The sequence below is a fragment of the Hippopotamus amphibius genome, chromosome 17, assembly GCF_030028045.1.
Source record: "Hippopotamus amphibius kiboko isolate mHipAmp2 chromosome 17, mHipAmp2.hap2, whole genome shotgun sequence".
In the NCBI taxonomy this organism is placed as follows: domain Eukaryota; kingdom Metazoa; phylum Chordata; class Mammalia; order Artiodactyla; family Hippopotamidae; genus Hippopotamus; species Hippopotamus amphibius.
The window spans coordinates 12905909-12921770 of record NC_080202.1 but is presented as its reverse complement, the minus strand read 5'-3'; the positions used below and the strand labels follow the sequence as shown (position 1 = coordinate 12921770).

Sequence of the window (15862 nt, the reverse complement as noted above, 5' to 3'; positions counted from 1 at the left end):
CAAGTGGGGAAAGTGGGGCGGGGGGGAGGGAGTTGGGGAGGGATGAATTGGGAAATTGGGATTGCCATATATACGTTACTAATAAGAAAAAAAATACCAAATTGTACACTTTAAATATATGCAGTTTATTGTATGTCAAATAAATAAATAAATAAGCAATGGTCCAAACAGAAGATGCCTCCTGGCCTTGCCACTCAGTTTTCAGGGTCTAGACTGACTTGCTGACAAACTTTATTCTTGATTTGAATTCAATTCAAAACCTACTTACTGAGAACTTACAGCACACTAGCGACTGTTCCAGATGTTCACAATACGTCCGTGAATAAGCCAGGTCAAGGACCCCTACCTGCAGGGAGCTTACAATCTTGCAGAGGAGTAGTAAGGGAAAACAAATAATAAAGATATGCGCAAAAAGTAGGTTACCTAGTATTTAGAAAACAAGTGTTATAAAAAAGGAAATTGCAGCAGGATGGGGAGATCGGAGAACAGGGTGGGAGTGCAGCAGTGTTAACAGGATGATCAGAGTATGCAACATGGAGGCAACATTTAAGCAAAGACTCACAGGAGATGAGATACATGCCATGCAGACAGCTGGAGGAAGAGCATTTCCAAGTAGAGAAAACTGCTAATGCAAAGGCCCAAAGGCAGGAGAAGCCCTGGCTTACCAGAGGACCTGCAAGAAGGCCAGAGTAACTAAAGTGAAGTAAGTCAGTCAGGGTCTGGTCTGAATAAGACCAGAGAGAGCAAGGAGGGGAGTGAGGAGGGAGGGGCGGGGAGGTCCACACAGGAAGGCCTTGTAAAGACCATGGCTTCTGCTCTGAAAGAAATGGGAAGCTAGTGGAGGATTCTGAACAGAGGGACATGATCTGATGTTTTTAAAAGAATCACTACTGGGCTTCCTAGCTTGCACAGTGGTTAAGAATCCGCCTGCCAATGCAGGGGACATGGGTTCAATCCCTGCTCCAGGAAGATCCCACATGCCGTGGAGCAACTAAGCCTGTGCGCCACAACTATTGAGCCTGCGCTTTAGAGCCTGTGAGCCACAACTATTGAGCCCATGTGCTGCAACTACTGAAGCCCACGCGCCTAGAGCCCGTGCTCCACAACAAGAGAAGCCACGACAATGAGGAGACCATGCACCACAACGAAGAGTAGCCCCCACTCACTGCAACTAAAAAAAGAAACCCCGCACACAGCAAACAAAGACCCAACACAACCAATAAAATAAATAAATAAATAAAATATTAAAAAAAAAAGAATCACTGCTGTATAGAGAGGTGTGTGTGTGTGTGTGGGTGGGTGTGTGTGTGTCTGGAGTAGGTGGAGACGGGAACGAGAGAGAGAAACCACACTTAGGAGTTTCAAGTCTTCTGGATTGTCTTTCTCTTCATGTTTAAAAAGAAGTCTTACAAAGGGTATCCAGGCCATGTTTGCAAAGAGGACTGTTGCTTCCAGTGTGGAATCTTGAAGAATGTGTCAATGGCCTGCAATTGTGTCCTTAGCAGGCATCTCAAAACAATGATTACCAAACACTTCTCTCTGCTCATTGCCCTGACATGAGTTCTGGGCATCACCCTCTCTCAGGGGAGAAGTGAAAAGAGGTTATGCAGAACAAGCAGTGATAACAGGATGACGTCACAGGTGTGCCTCAGAGAAGCCCCCAGTGAGTTCAGCTCATAACCACTCCACAGTGATTTACTCTACCCTGCCAACGCCAGCTGGAGGAGGGATGAAGAAAGCTGACACAGCCTTAAGCCCTGGGCAAGCATTATAAGATCTTTCTCCCTCCAGTCCCCTGCCAACCCCTCCCCTCTTTCAACCGCTGATCCTTGCTTCAGAAGCCAACGTGTGAACAGCACGTGTCTGGATTTCAGAAACCTGCCCAGCAGTTGGAAACTCCCTGCAGCGTGTCAATTGCTGCATCTGCTGTTGGCACTTGGGGCAAGGGATCACATGGGCATTTTCTGAAATAAGCTTCAAGATGGGAGTCTTATATCTGAAGAGGGGACTAGAGAAGCCAGAAAACTCCAATTACAGTAAATAAATTCCTAAATATATGACAATCTGCCTTCTAAAAAGGAAACTGAGATGTACAAGCCAACCAAACAGCTCTAAGAACAGCAGTAGTAAAGAACAAAAGCACAGAGCACCCTGACTAATGGAAAGGATTTTATGGGCCAACAGAGTTTACCAGCTCTGTAGTGTAATGTGGCTGAAACTAGAGAGCACTCTTTTCCAGATCTCTAGCTCACACTCTTCTGGCAATAAATGGCTTCTATCATTTCAGCTGCAGGCCTCCCTATCCTCTTCCATTACCTTTCTTCCCCACCCAATTAGTCCTCTAAGTAGTCTATACCTTGGACACCTCTTAGAAAACTGAAAAATCTGAGCCCAATAACAGCATGTGCCATAAAGCTAGACTGTAGGAGCTGGGAAAGGAGCTGCCTTTTTGAAAGAGCACCTACCCTGCCCCTGCCACCTTAGATACAGGTGCCCAAATCACACTGTTCACAGGCAGAGGTAAAAAAAATGCTCAAATCTGATGCTTCAAAGGAAAAAGGAATAACAGCATTTCCTCTAGTAACACAGTAGGCAGACGAGGAACCTAGGTCTACTCTCCCAATGAAACAACTAATTATCCTGGAAAAAGTATTTTTAAAATCTTTTGAGGGACTTCCCTGGTGGCACAGCAGTTAAGAATCCACCTGCCAATGCAGGGGACATGGGTTCACGCCCTGGTCCAGGAAGATCCCACATGCTAAGGAGCAACTAAGACCATGCGCCACAACTACTGAGCCTGCACTCTAGAGCCCAAGAACCACAACTACTGAGCCAACATGCCACAACTACTGAAGCCCTTGCACCTAGAGCCAGTGCTCCGCAACAAGAGAAGCCACTTCAATGAGAAGCCTGCGCACTGCAACAGAGTAGCCCTCACTCGCCGCAACTAGAGAAAGCCCTTGCACAGCAATGAAGACCCAACACAGCCAAACATAAAAAATAAAAATATATAAATAAGAAAAATCTTTTGAGAAAGCAGTGATGAGTTAGTAAATTTTTTTTTTTTTTTTGGAGTTAGTAAATTGAAAAGGAATCCTCTAGTTATGGATTGAGTAAAGACAGGAAACTAGAGCTGTAAGCGTGGAACATAGCCAGGCTTCACCCTAAGAACATTTGCTACCTGATGAACTTGAGCTTTGGTTTCCAAGGCTTCATAGGTACAGCCAACATAAGAGGATGCCTAAGATCCCTGACATAAAGCCGAGATCCCACAGAGCTACACCCAAGTATAAGGGTGAGTCAAAAGTAACCCTCAGCCCCTTGATAAGACAGCTAGAAAATTGACTGTATCAAACCCTGGGGCTGACTAGAAGACAAAAAAATACTGTACTGAAAGTATAGACTATATACTATCCCTCACAGGGGTGTGCAGCCTGAATTCACATTACCTGAGTGGTCTGAAAACCTTCAAGCAGGTATTTTAATTAGAATGATTATTTTAGACCCCCCACACCAGGCTGTAGACAAAAGCAAACACAAATTGTTTCCCCATTTTCATCCCAGGTTTCCAAGAATTCCCACTAATGAAATCCCACAGAAAATAAGCAGATTACAGAAAAAAAATTTAAGTTACACAGGAAACAAGGCACATGTGTAGCAACCAGCAGAAACAAGAGATTAGCAGAAACTCACCTAATAGGACCCCTTGATCAGAGTCCATAAAATAACCAGGTTTAATTTATTAAAAAATAAATAAAAGACAAGCTCACAAATATGTTCAGGAAACAAGAAACTATAGAAGAAGAGCAGATTTAGGGGAAAAAACCCAAAATATATGGAAATTAAAATATATAATTGAAATAAAATTGCAGCCAGGCATGTTTAGCAGATTAGATACAGCTAAGAAAAGATTCAGTGACAGAGTTAAGGAAATTATGAGGAATGTAGCACACACACAAAAAAAGTCAGAAAAATGAAAGAGAGGTTTAAGAGACATTAAAGACAGACGGAGAAGAAAAAGCATGGGCAGATGCAGTATTTAAAAAAAGAATGCTAAGAATTTTCCAAAACTGCTGAAATCAACTCACAGATATATGAAGCCCAACAAATCCCTAGCAGGAAAAATTTAAAAATAAGTACAAACCTAGACAAATCATTAAAACTGTAGATCATCAGAGTACAAAAAAAAAAAAAAGCCCTAGGAAGCACCCAGAGAGTATAGATAGATTACTTTTAAAAGGAAAAGTAGACTGATGGCTGACTTTTAATCAGCAACAGTAACAGCCCAGAGACAGTAAAATATCGTCAATGGACTGAAGAAAAAAGAACCGTTAACCTAGAGTTCTATTACCAGTGAATACAGATCTTTTAGGAATAGCGAAAATAAAGGCTTTTCAGATAAAAACTGAAAAAGTTTGTCATCAAAAGAATGTCACAATAAATTCTAAAGAATATACTTCAGGCAGAAAGAAAATGATCCCAGGGAATTCCCTGGCGGTCCAGTGGTTAGGACTCTGCGTTCTCACTGCCGAGGGCCTGGGTTCCATGCCTGGCCAGGGAACTGAAATCCCACAAGCTGCCAAAAAAAAAAAAAAGAGAGAGAGAAAAGAAAAAAGAAAAAAAAAGGAAAAAAGAGAAAAGGAAATGATCCCAGGTGGGGGGTCTGAAATGCAAAAAGGAATGAAAGTAGTAAATATATAGGTGAGTCTAAACAAATATTTACCATCAAAACAACAATAATAATGAAAACAAAACAGAAATGAAAACAGTAGTACTTGTAAAGTTCTAAAGGAAAAAAAAATTAAAACAGCTGACAACAGCAGAATATAACCTGGGAAGATAAAGTGGGAAGAGAACAGACAAAATTTAAGTGTTCCAGGGTATCTGTATTATTTAGAAGGAGAGGGAAAATGCTGAAAAACTTTTGGCAAGATAAATATGCACATTTTAATTCCAAGAGTAACCACTAAAAAAAAAAAGAAAGGAAAGGAAAGGAAAATTGGAAAATACTGCGGGGAGGAGGAGAAAGAGTGGGGGGAATTTTTTTTTTTTAAAGAAACAAAGGAGAAAAAAGAAACAGAATAGGTAGGAGAATGGGAAAGCACTGGGAGAAATACCTTGAAAAGCATATATCTGATAAGGGGCTTATATTCAGATTATATAAAGAACTCAAAACTTTCTCAATAATAAAAACAACTTGGTTTTAAAAATGGGCAAAAATATTTAAATAGACACTTACAAAGAAGATATATGGGGACTTCCCTGGTGGCGCAGTGGTTAAGAATCTGCCTGCCGGAATATTACTCAGCCATAAAAAGGAATGAGATGGAGCTATATGTAATGAGGTGGATAGACCTAGAGTCTGTCATACAGAGTGAAGTAAGTCAGAAAGAGAAAAACAAATATTGTATGCTAACTCATATATACGGAATCTAAAAATGGTACTGATGAACTCAGTGACAAGACAAGAACAAGGACGCAGATACAGAGAATGGACTGGAGAACTCGAGGTTTGGGGGGGGGTGGGGGGTGAAGGGGAAGCTAAGACAAAGTGAGAGCGTAGTATAGACATATATATACTACCAACTGTAAAATAGATAGCCAGTGGGAAGTTGCTGTATAACAAAGGGAGTTCAACTCGAGGATGGATGATGCCTTAGAGGACTGGGACAGGGAGGGTGGGGGGGGGGGGAGTCGAGGGAGGGAGGGAATACGGGAATATGTGTATAAATACAGATGATTGATCATGATGTACCTCAAAGAATAATAATAAAGAAAGAATCTGCTTGCCAATGCAGGGGACACGGGTTTGAGCCCTGGTCCGGTGAGATCCCACATGCCACGGAGCAACTAAGCCTGTGAGCCACAACTACTGAGCCTGTGCTCTAGAGCCCATATGCCACAACTACTGAGCCTGAGTGCCACAACTACGAAAGCCCACATGCCTAGAGCCCTTGCTCCGCAACAAGAGACGCCACTGCAATGAGAAGCCCATGCACCGCAATGAAGAGCAGCCCCCACTCTCCACAACTAGAATAGGCCCAAATGCAGCAACAAAGACCCAACACAGCCAATTAAAAAAAAAAAAGAAGATATACAAATGGCAAATTAAGCACATGAAAAGCCATCATCCTCGGTCATTAGGGAAACACAAATTAAAACCAAAGTGAAATAGCTCTACACATCCACTAACGTAGCTAAAGTAAAAAAGACTGACAATAGCTAATGTTGGCAAGGATGCAAAGAAACTGGAACTCTCTCACACACTGTTGGAGGGAACAGAAAATGGTTCAACCACTGTGGAAAACAGTTTAGCAGTTTCTTACAAAGTTAACATACACTTATGACCCAGGAAATCCACTCCTAGGTATTGACCCCAGAGGGATGAAAACTTAAGTTCACAGAAAGACATTCCAACAAATGTTCATGGCAGTTTTTTATTCAAAATAGCCCCAAACTAGAAACAACCTAAACGTTCATTGGCAGCTAACCGAAGAAACAAAACCGTAGTGTACCCATTAGACAGAATACTATTCAGTACCATGAAGTAATCAAACACTGATACATATAACAACATGAGTAAATCTCATAAACATTACACTGAGCAAAAGAAGCCAGACACAGAAGAGTACACAGTGCATGATTCCACTTATATGAAACTCTACAAAAGACACACCCAGTGTGCAGTGACAGAGAGTGGGTCAGTGGTTTCCTGGGGCCAGGGATAGGGATGGAGAGCAACTGGGACGGGCACAAAGAGAACTTCTTGGATGACAGAAATGTTCTGTATCTTGATTGTGATGTTGACTAGTTACCTGGGTATATAAACTGGTCAAACTCATTGAAAGGCACACTTAAAATTGGTACATTTTAATGTATGTAAACTTTACCTCAATGAAATTGATTTTTTAAAAATAGGACGGTATTTACCTGTCAATAGACTCAATGCTCATTATAGTCCCAAAGAGAAAACAACTCAAATGTCCACAAACAGGAGAATGGATAAACTGCAGTAAATGAATAAAATGCAGCACTGTAGCAAAGAAAAATGAATGAACTACAACTATACACATCAACATGGACAGATTCACAAACATTACCCGAACAAAATAAGCCAGAGATAAAAGAATATAAATAATATTATTAGCAAGATTCCATTTACAAGCGAGCAGAAGCAAACTATGTTCTGTTTAGAGGTATAGATTACACTTAGAGGATAACTCTATAAAGAAAAGCTAAGGAATTATTTCCACCAAGTGAGGATGACAGCTCCTGCAAGGGCGAGAGGGAGCTACCGTGAGGATGAAACACAAATGGAACTTCTGAGGTACTGACAATATTCAATTTCTTAACCTGGGTTCTGGATGTATGTGTATTCACTTCATTGTTCTTTCAAATATTTTATTCTCTCATACCCTTTTCAGTATGAATGATATACCCACCTTCCCTCCAGGTGAAAAAAAGAATCACAGTCTCATTTAAGAATGGCATGCGAAAAACCTCTTTTAAAAGCAAAGGGGATACTACAAAAGATGGTGAAAACAAGAAACAATATACCTAAAAGATTGTGTGTTTTTTAAGAGACACTACATATCCCCAAGCAAGAGAAAGACCCAACACTTCCTTTACCAACTGGTCATGAAAAACGCTTTCCATTGCAAGGGAGAGATTCCCCTCACCTATGACAACAGTAAACATGAACCCCAGACAACCGTGATTTGCTCACACCATATCCTTCTGCCAGATCATCACCTGTGGCCTCACTTGAGCCTCAAGCAACTTGGGAGAATTCTGACTCCCTCAACTGCCTCATTTCTACTTCTGTTCCTCTTCTAGTCTCAGATCAAAGATCACTTTCTTCATCAAAGAACAGCAGCTGCTCAGAATGGGCGGGGGGTTGGGGGGGGGGGGTGTCAGGGTGGGACTGCTTGCTTTGTTTAGCTGTCTCAATTAGGTCCAAAGAAATTTCTGTGTGCCTTCTGATATAGAAGGCTGGACCCTTGAGACCTGGGTGTAATTTACTAGCTGTGCAACCTTTCTTAAGTAACTCAGCTTTTCTGATATGTTTCTCATCATCTATGAAATAGGACACAAAATATCTGTCCCACCTGTCTCAGAGGGCTGATGGGAGAAATCAAATGAGAACACACATGTAGCAACTATAAAATGTCATCAGGTATTATCACAGTGTTGTTCTGTTGTTGTCATTATTGGCCACTACCTCTGAAAGCTACAATTCTTCCCCAGATCAACATTTAGTTGGTTAGGGTCCAAAGTGCAACTTACTCCCTGTAACCCCCATCCCCAGAACCCACTCACTTCGCCTGTGTATTCAATAAATAGCACATATCTGGCCTGTGCCTCCTATAAAATTTAGTATTTTACTCCACAGGAAAAGCTTAAAGAGTTCAGATAAGGCAGCTGAGAGTCCTGCTGACAGCATCAACCCCAACCCCCAATAATGTCTCCCTTTCAGAATAAGTCCATCCAGGAGAAAAAAAAAAGTCAAACTGAGAAGCTATAAAATGGCAACAGAGATGAGGTTTCTAGCCCACGTTAGCGACCAGGCAACGATGGGATACGGCACTTCCGTACTGCACGGCAAAGCAGCCATGGACACCAAACCACACTGTCACCCTGGGGCAAAACCAAAAATCATTTGGTCAACCGACATGCTAAGAGGCTTAACTTTATTGATGTGAGCCAATTCTCTCATTTCTTTAGCTTTTCACAATGGCGTCTCCTCCCTCAGCCTCAGGTAACGGATTCATTTGGAAAACAACAAGGACCCTGGAATTCAGAGCAGGGAAGCTAGGAAGATCCCTTGACAAGCGCACGTCCTTAACTTTTTCTTCTTTTCCTGGGAATTCTGAGGGAAGAAGTCCGTGCTAAGCAGCCTGCTGATAACTCTATCTTCCCCTGAGGGTGAGAGGGCATCGCTGAGGGATGCCTCCTCCTCTGGCCTGCCTCCTAAAGCCTAGCCTCTTCTGACCTCTGAATCTATTTCTCATGTAATTTGTTGGCCAAGCGGGCTGTTTCTTTGTTTATTTGCTCTAAACGTAGCAGTCCTGAAATTGAAGGTCAGGCAGTGCTGATTACCTGTAGAAATCTACCCACAGATCCTTGAGGAGAAAGAGCCCAAGGGCTTCTACCACCAGAGATAGACAAGGAGGAATGAGAAGGACAGTTTATACAGCTAAACTCAAGCCTAACCCTTTATGAAAGGTGGATTTCCTGTACAACTGTTCTGACAAGCAGGGGATTAGGCACTTCATACATTCTGCTTGGATAAGAGACTCAGACAGAAGTGAACTGCCACAGAGGAGCAAACTGCTTTACTAAAGGTCTCTAAGGTGGTTTATGCTTTACACAAAGAAATTTTGGTTGTGAACTGAACTCAACTAGAGCCAACCTGCATAGACAACTGCAGCGTGACAGTGTGTGGTTCCCATCTCAAGCATCCCGCACATGGGGGGTGAGCTCTATCGGTCCCATGTCAACAGCTGCGATTCTCTATCCCGCTGGAGGCACGCATGTGGCACTCCCTCTGGCCACCTCCTGCAATTCACAATTACTAACAAACCATAAAAGCAGGCACAAATGATAACAAAAGGAATGCCAGCCTAGCCCTACCTCAATCCCAGGCCCTAAATGTCCCTAAGAACAGGGAGCACCAACGGTGCACACAAGCAGTGTCTCTTGGGTGCCCTCTTGCTGCCACCAGGGCTTTTCTGTAAGGCTGAAATGGAGGCCTACTCTACGAACTGGTAGAGGAGGAAAAAGAAGAGGAAAAAGAGGGGGCCGGGGCACAGAAAAGGGAAGTTATTCCAGTGGTGGCCAATGAATAACATCCAATGATTTATAGGAAGTATAATCCAATAATACAGTAAAATAAAACAGTGTGTGCCTGAGATGGTTCTGATTCCAGGAATTATAAAACATATTTTTAAAAAAGACAGAGAGAGAGCGGGGGGGGGGGGGGGGGGGGGGGCGGTGTGGAGCAAATTGGGCACAGATGGGGGATGCAATGGGGTTTCAGTGATGCCCTACCACAAATGTTGCTTCAATTACACCTCTTTAAGAAACAAGAGTTTTATTTCCTTAAAATTACAGAATTTTTTTAAAAAATTAAAATTCTTGGAATGTTTGTGGTTTAGATCAAACCGTTCCCCCTCCAGCACCACATCAGCCAATCAGATGGCTACTGAGGTGTTAAATGCTGAGGCACATGGAGAAGGCCCCATTCCTCCCTTCAGGAATGCCGCAGAGAGATTACCAAGTGTGACATCACCCTGGGAGCCACCTGTCTCACCACCACCCATCACCCGCCAAAGGGCAATTTTGGACACAGGCCAGGAGGGGAACACACTGTTCAATGAGGCCTGGCCTGCCCAGAACCGTGGCCTTCTCCAGCCATGCATTCAATGAATACTTACTGAGTGCCTAATAAATACCAAGCACTATGCTAAGGGACCCAAACATCCCTCAAATTTATCTGTCCCCAACCTATTCAGTGTAGACTGTTAGGATTTAGGATTAGTATTAGGATTCTAGACTCTCTGCAGTCCCACTGAAGTAGGCTTTTTGCATAGGACCCATATGAGGAGAGGACATAAAGGTATCCCCAACCAAGAGCCCTGAACCTGTGAGTTTTAAGATCACTGCTATGACCTGAAAGTTTAGTTGGTTAAATGATACGGCAAAATTCAACTATATTCCCTTACTGGAAGGGGGACAAATCTTACAACCTCTGCCTCGCTGAGTTCCAGGGAAAACTATAACCTAGGAAAGGGGAAAGATGCCTATCTTTCACCACCATCTAACTCTGTGAGGTGTCCAAAGCTTTTAAACAGTTCTATGTCTCTCGACCCCAAGGAAAACACATTCGAAAAGTAATCACACTCAAGTGTTAGTAACAGTATCATTTCCACCCTGGACTACTGGTATTTTGAAAGGAGGATTTATACAAGGGTAGCACCAAACACACACAAAAAAGAATTAGAGGCATCAGCAAAGGACATACTTCTTAGTAAGGACATCCCTGTTGCTCTCCTTAAGTACCACATCTCCAGGGAAGGGTCAGGCACAGATTGAGAGCATCCCGACTGCCTTGGGGGCCACAGATCACCTCTGCTTCAGGCTGGAACGTTCCCTCTCCACAGAGTCCAGGAACTGACATATGCAAACACCCACCCAGAAGGACACATCCAAGAAGGAATGGAAAGAAAAATGATGGCCCAGATGTTCTGTAACTTGCAGTGACTGCCAAATCACCACAGACCCCAAGCACCTGGGAGGGCCAGGCAGCAGCAGGCCCTTGCTTCCTGGTTTCAGACAGCCAGGGTCCCCCAGCCGGGTGGCAACTCTGACAGCAAGCAGGCTGGCCTGGAGGGAAGCCTTCAGAAGGGCACCAGCTGATGGGACTTGGGGGCTGAACACTCAGGGCTGATTTATCACTTCCTTACTCATAAAAATGTGATTCAAACTGCTGCTGATTAGTGAAGGATTCAAATCTTTACCCTCCCCCCAACCCCCTTCCCTCTCCACCCCCGGCCCAGATGCTGCTGCTCAGCCACAACACCCCCTTCTTGCCACTGTCCGTGCAAGCGCAGCACAGGGGCCCAGAGAAGATGACTCATGTGCTGGGAAATGGAAAAGTGCATCTTCCCACCAACCAGCCCCGCTGAGTGCTCTGCTCACCCCTCTCCCAATGGCAGCCCACACAGTGGGGTCTGGACAGCCGCCTCAGCTGCACACCGGGTACTTGGCAGCACGTCCGCAGAGCACTCTGTCCTAGCTGAGTGTTATATCCTGTGGCCCAGGCTGTTTTTCCCTGAAACACCCTTGGAGCTTCTGACCACCTCAGCTTGTACTCCTCTCGGCCCCAGCTGCCCCGTGGAGGTGAGCGTCAGGACACAGCCAGAACCACGGGCAGGGTCTCACGCACAGGCTGCGACACGTCCTTCCTGGCTAGCAGGTCCTCATTATGACCAACCATGGAAAACAGTCCTAGAAAAAGTACCCTGGCCTCAAAGGGGGAACCACCTACTTCCTTCTTTCTCTGTTCTAACCATCTCACCTTCCTCTCACCCATATTTTCTTAACTTTTACTCTACCATAGCTCCAAGAAAAGGACTCACTGGTGGCCTATGAAAAAGCCACTGTGTTCCTTCTACAGGAGCAGAAGTTGCTGACAACAGGTGCTCCACAGGCAAGAGCTGCGGGGCCTTCACATTCACACCTCCAGGTCACTTGATGCAGGAACAGTACCTTGGCTTTCTGTGAGAGGCAGTTCGCTGAACTCTCTGTGGTTGTTAGAGGGAGGCAGGGAAACGAATAGGAAGGCACCTCGGGGGGGCCCCATTTCCTGAGTCCGATGAGCTTCCCACTTGGTAGCCCGACCAGTGGAGTAACGATGAATGGACCCGTCTCCCTCGCCTCTGGACTGACGGCCTCACCACACTTTATAAACTGGTCCTCCTTCCTGGAAACCACCACTGCCCCTCAGGATTGCATGCCTCCTCGGAACTGCTCATGGGAATATTTAGCCAAGTTCAAAATGGCACCTAAGCGCCTCTGCATCTCACTTTCTGCCGGGAATTCTAAATGCTGCAGCAGGCGACGTGAGAGGAGAAAACCCTCCAGGCTTCAGGTGTGATTGAAAACCCAGGCAGGGGAGGGTGGGGGGGAGTCGTGGGAGGGAGGGGATATGGGGATATGTGTGTAGATGCAGCTGATTCACTTTGGTGTACCTCAGAGATGGGTACAAGAGGGTAAAGCTAATATATTCCAATAAAGAGTTAAAAAAAAGAAAAGAAAACCCAGGCAAACTAGCAGAGGACCTCACAGGATCCCAGGAGGAGCCAAGTTTCAAGGGAAAGTGCAGCATATCCACTCATCAGGGAAGAACACCCCTCTGCAGCAGGCTGAAGCATAACCCCAAATACAAACGGGAAGGGAAATAAATCAACTTCAGAGTGAGAGAAACCACTAGGAAAAGGTGCAATGAAAGAACTAGTGATACTCTGTCCAGAAACACCAGGTCTGTTTTACAACAGCGTCTCCACAGAGTAATTCCCGCTTCTTGGCATTGCAGATAATAAGCTTCCAGCCCCAAGACCAGCCATGCTCTGTCACTGCTCTGAAATAATTCTTTGGCAGCGTGGACCAAATCTCCTTTGCAAACAAACACACAAAAGTAATGTCACCTCTCCATGGTACCGATTTCCATCAAGTCAAACCACATCATCCTTACCTCAGTGGGGTGGAGGAAAGGGAAGGGAAGGGATCCAGTAACATCCTTCAACTGTGACTTGGTCATCAGAACATTTAAAAATCCTGTCGATCAGCAAACCCTGCCCCCATTTTTCCTACCCTATTCCCCAGCTTGTGTCAAACCCCCGCCCCCTGCCAGTGTTCAGAAAAGCACTTCAGAATGCACACCAGTACATGTGCCAAATTCTGGGCCTGGTGATTTTTGTGCTTCCAGATTTGACTCACCGAAGCTCATCAATTCTCTGTTCTTACTCCCTGGCAGACTCCCACAAGGGATATCCCATGGGGAACTAGACTTTTCCATACTGAACAAACAGGGTACATGAGTCCAGAAACAGCTATTCCCAATCCCTGCCAAGCGTATGGTCTCTGCAGCGAAACATTTCAGCAATGCCTCCCCCCTGGGAGAGGCTCTGGGTCTGCAGCCTCCAAGAGGCCTTGCTGCTGCCTTTAGCATGGCCAGATGTGCAACAGCATCTCTGGGTTTGCAGATTAAGCTCTATACCCATGATTCCCTCCAACCATCCCACCCAAGCACTAGAGAGTCATACAGATTTCAGAGAGTAAGTTAAAGATCTGAAAGGCAATGGAGGAAAAGGGTGTGTGTGTGTGTGTGTGTGTGTGTGTGTGTGTGTGTGTGTTTGTGCGTGTGTTGGGGGGACTGTGCAGTGGTATGGCAGCACAGGAAAAAAGCTACATTAATCTTTTATCTGCCTGGATAAAGATACTGGACGTGCCTTACCTTTCAGCTGGGAGTTGTGTACAGCAAACATGTTGATGGTCATAAGCTGCAGCATGCGGGTACTTCCCACAGGAGAGGGGCTGTGCTGCAGCAACACCTGGAACTCCTTGAGGACCTTCTCGGCCACTGCAGGGAATGTCTCCATCCTACAAATACAGTCAGCCCATCAGTGAGGCACATCCCCAAGAGCACTTGGTGTACACACACACACACACACACACACACACTCATTCATTCCCTCTCTGTCTCTCTCTCTCTCAGAAAAGCAGACAGCTAACACCTAGGACATTTCTTTGCTCCTTTCACAAGCCTTCCTAGTACCCTAAGGTTGTGAGCAAATTTACGAGAAAGAAGTGTTCAGGGTTTAGAGATGGAAACAACTCAATTTTTGGAGAAATTGCCGTGAGTTATTATGCTTTGGTATGCTATTTCCTAACCTCTGGCAATAACTGAATTCAGGGTGAAATCAAAGTTTCTCTCTGAAACAATCAGTTTTTCTAAATAGCGAACAAATTTCCTTTAAGCTCTAAGACCGGCATATTCCCCAAACTCTCTGGTATGAAAACCACATTCTGTGAAGAGGTACGCGAATCTAAAGATGCTTTACTTCAGAAAACCAGATGCAGTTCTGCTGCTGTCTGCTTAGGGACTCTCACACTAATCGCTCCACCTAAGGATGCCGAATCTCCCCTGGAAGAATCCCTCGACCTAGGGCCCCCGATGATCTGTTTCGGTCTTTCCTGTGTTGCTGTCCTCCTCCCTCTCACAAGCCTCTGCTCATCAGGCCAGTGGAAATATAATGCCCTGGCCAACTGCCACTCCCAATACAGGAAGAGCCTGTAATGCAGGGAGGTAGAAATCCAGCCAGTGACCCAGGGCTCCTAAAGAGAGGTCATTCAAACCACTGCTCGCCAAATGTGGCCACAAACAGTGGTGCATGCCTGGAGCTCCTCTGGCAACAGGAACAAACCACAGCTGAAGTCCTCAGAACTAAAAAGCAAATTCAAACTTGGTGCTAGAGAGAGAAACCAGGCACACGGGCCTTAGGGCCATGCTGAACAACTCGTGGTTAGTAGAGGATCTTTTATCCATCCTCAACCCATCCCCCAAACAAACAAACTGCTTGTGGTACACTGTGGGGTGGGGTGAGGAAGAGCTCCAGCCTGGATTAACAAATAGCTTCTAGAAAGCCACAGGGAAGGGAATCCTCCTCAAAAGATACAAAACAGTTTCAAGTCCTAGGAAAAGGAGCTTCTCCTTTCACCTGAACTTTGGCCCTTTCCCCACTGAACAGTACCCTCCCCGGGTTACAAAACTCCGGAGCTTTCTGGCATCCTGGCAATCTTCATTCCTTGCCCTTGGAGGCAACTCCTATGACTGACCTCCTAGTACCCGGAAGTCATGCCACAGTTATGGGTCAATTACAGTTTATATTCCAGTGCCCTTCTCTGCGGAGCTGTCCTCATTTTCACGGGCACAAAACATGCCAGGCATTTGCTTTTTCCCCCCACATGCCATTGCAAGTGCCACCCCCACCCCTGCCACCACCGCCCAACAACAACAACAAAACAACCAAAACACACTCTTCCCCTACTCCTCCACCCCAAAAGTTTCAGAACCATTAAAACTCTCGGTTGGTTTGGAATGGCAGAGAGAGATATGTTCGGGGCTGGAATGGATCCATTTTTCCCCATGGGTTATAACAAAGGTTTCATTTTAAATCCTGACACTGTGCAGCACTCCTTCTGGTTGGAGGTGGGGAGGGGGGCTAGCGCGTCTCATTACGAGAACAGCAGAGAGTTCACTCTGCTTGAAAAGCAGCCACACTGCGCAAGTTTCAGAGCC

At 45.0% G+C, this 15862-nt stretch overlaps 1 protein-coding gene across 6 annotated transcripts in view; it reads right to left on the bottom strand.

The window, feature by feature from the left end:
* SMG6 (SMG6 nonsense mediated mRNA decay factor) overlaps positions 1–15862 on the bottom strand; it is a 203313-nt gene that overhangs the window by 134882 nt on the left and 52569 nt on the right. For all 6 annotated transcript variants that reach the window (XM_057714302.1, XM_057714301.1, XM_057714299.1 and 3 more), the window contains one exon: positions 14018–14163. In XM_057714302.1, the coding sequence (XP_057570285.1) occupies positions 14018–14163 (146 nt within the window). The remainder of the gene's footprint in view (positions 1–14017; positions 14164–15862) is intronic.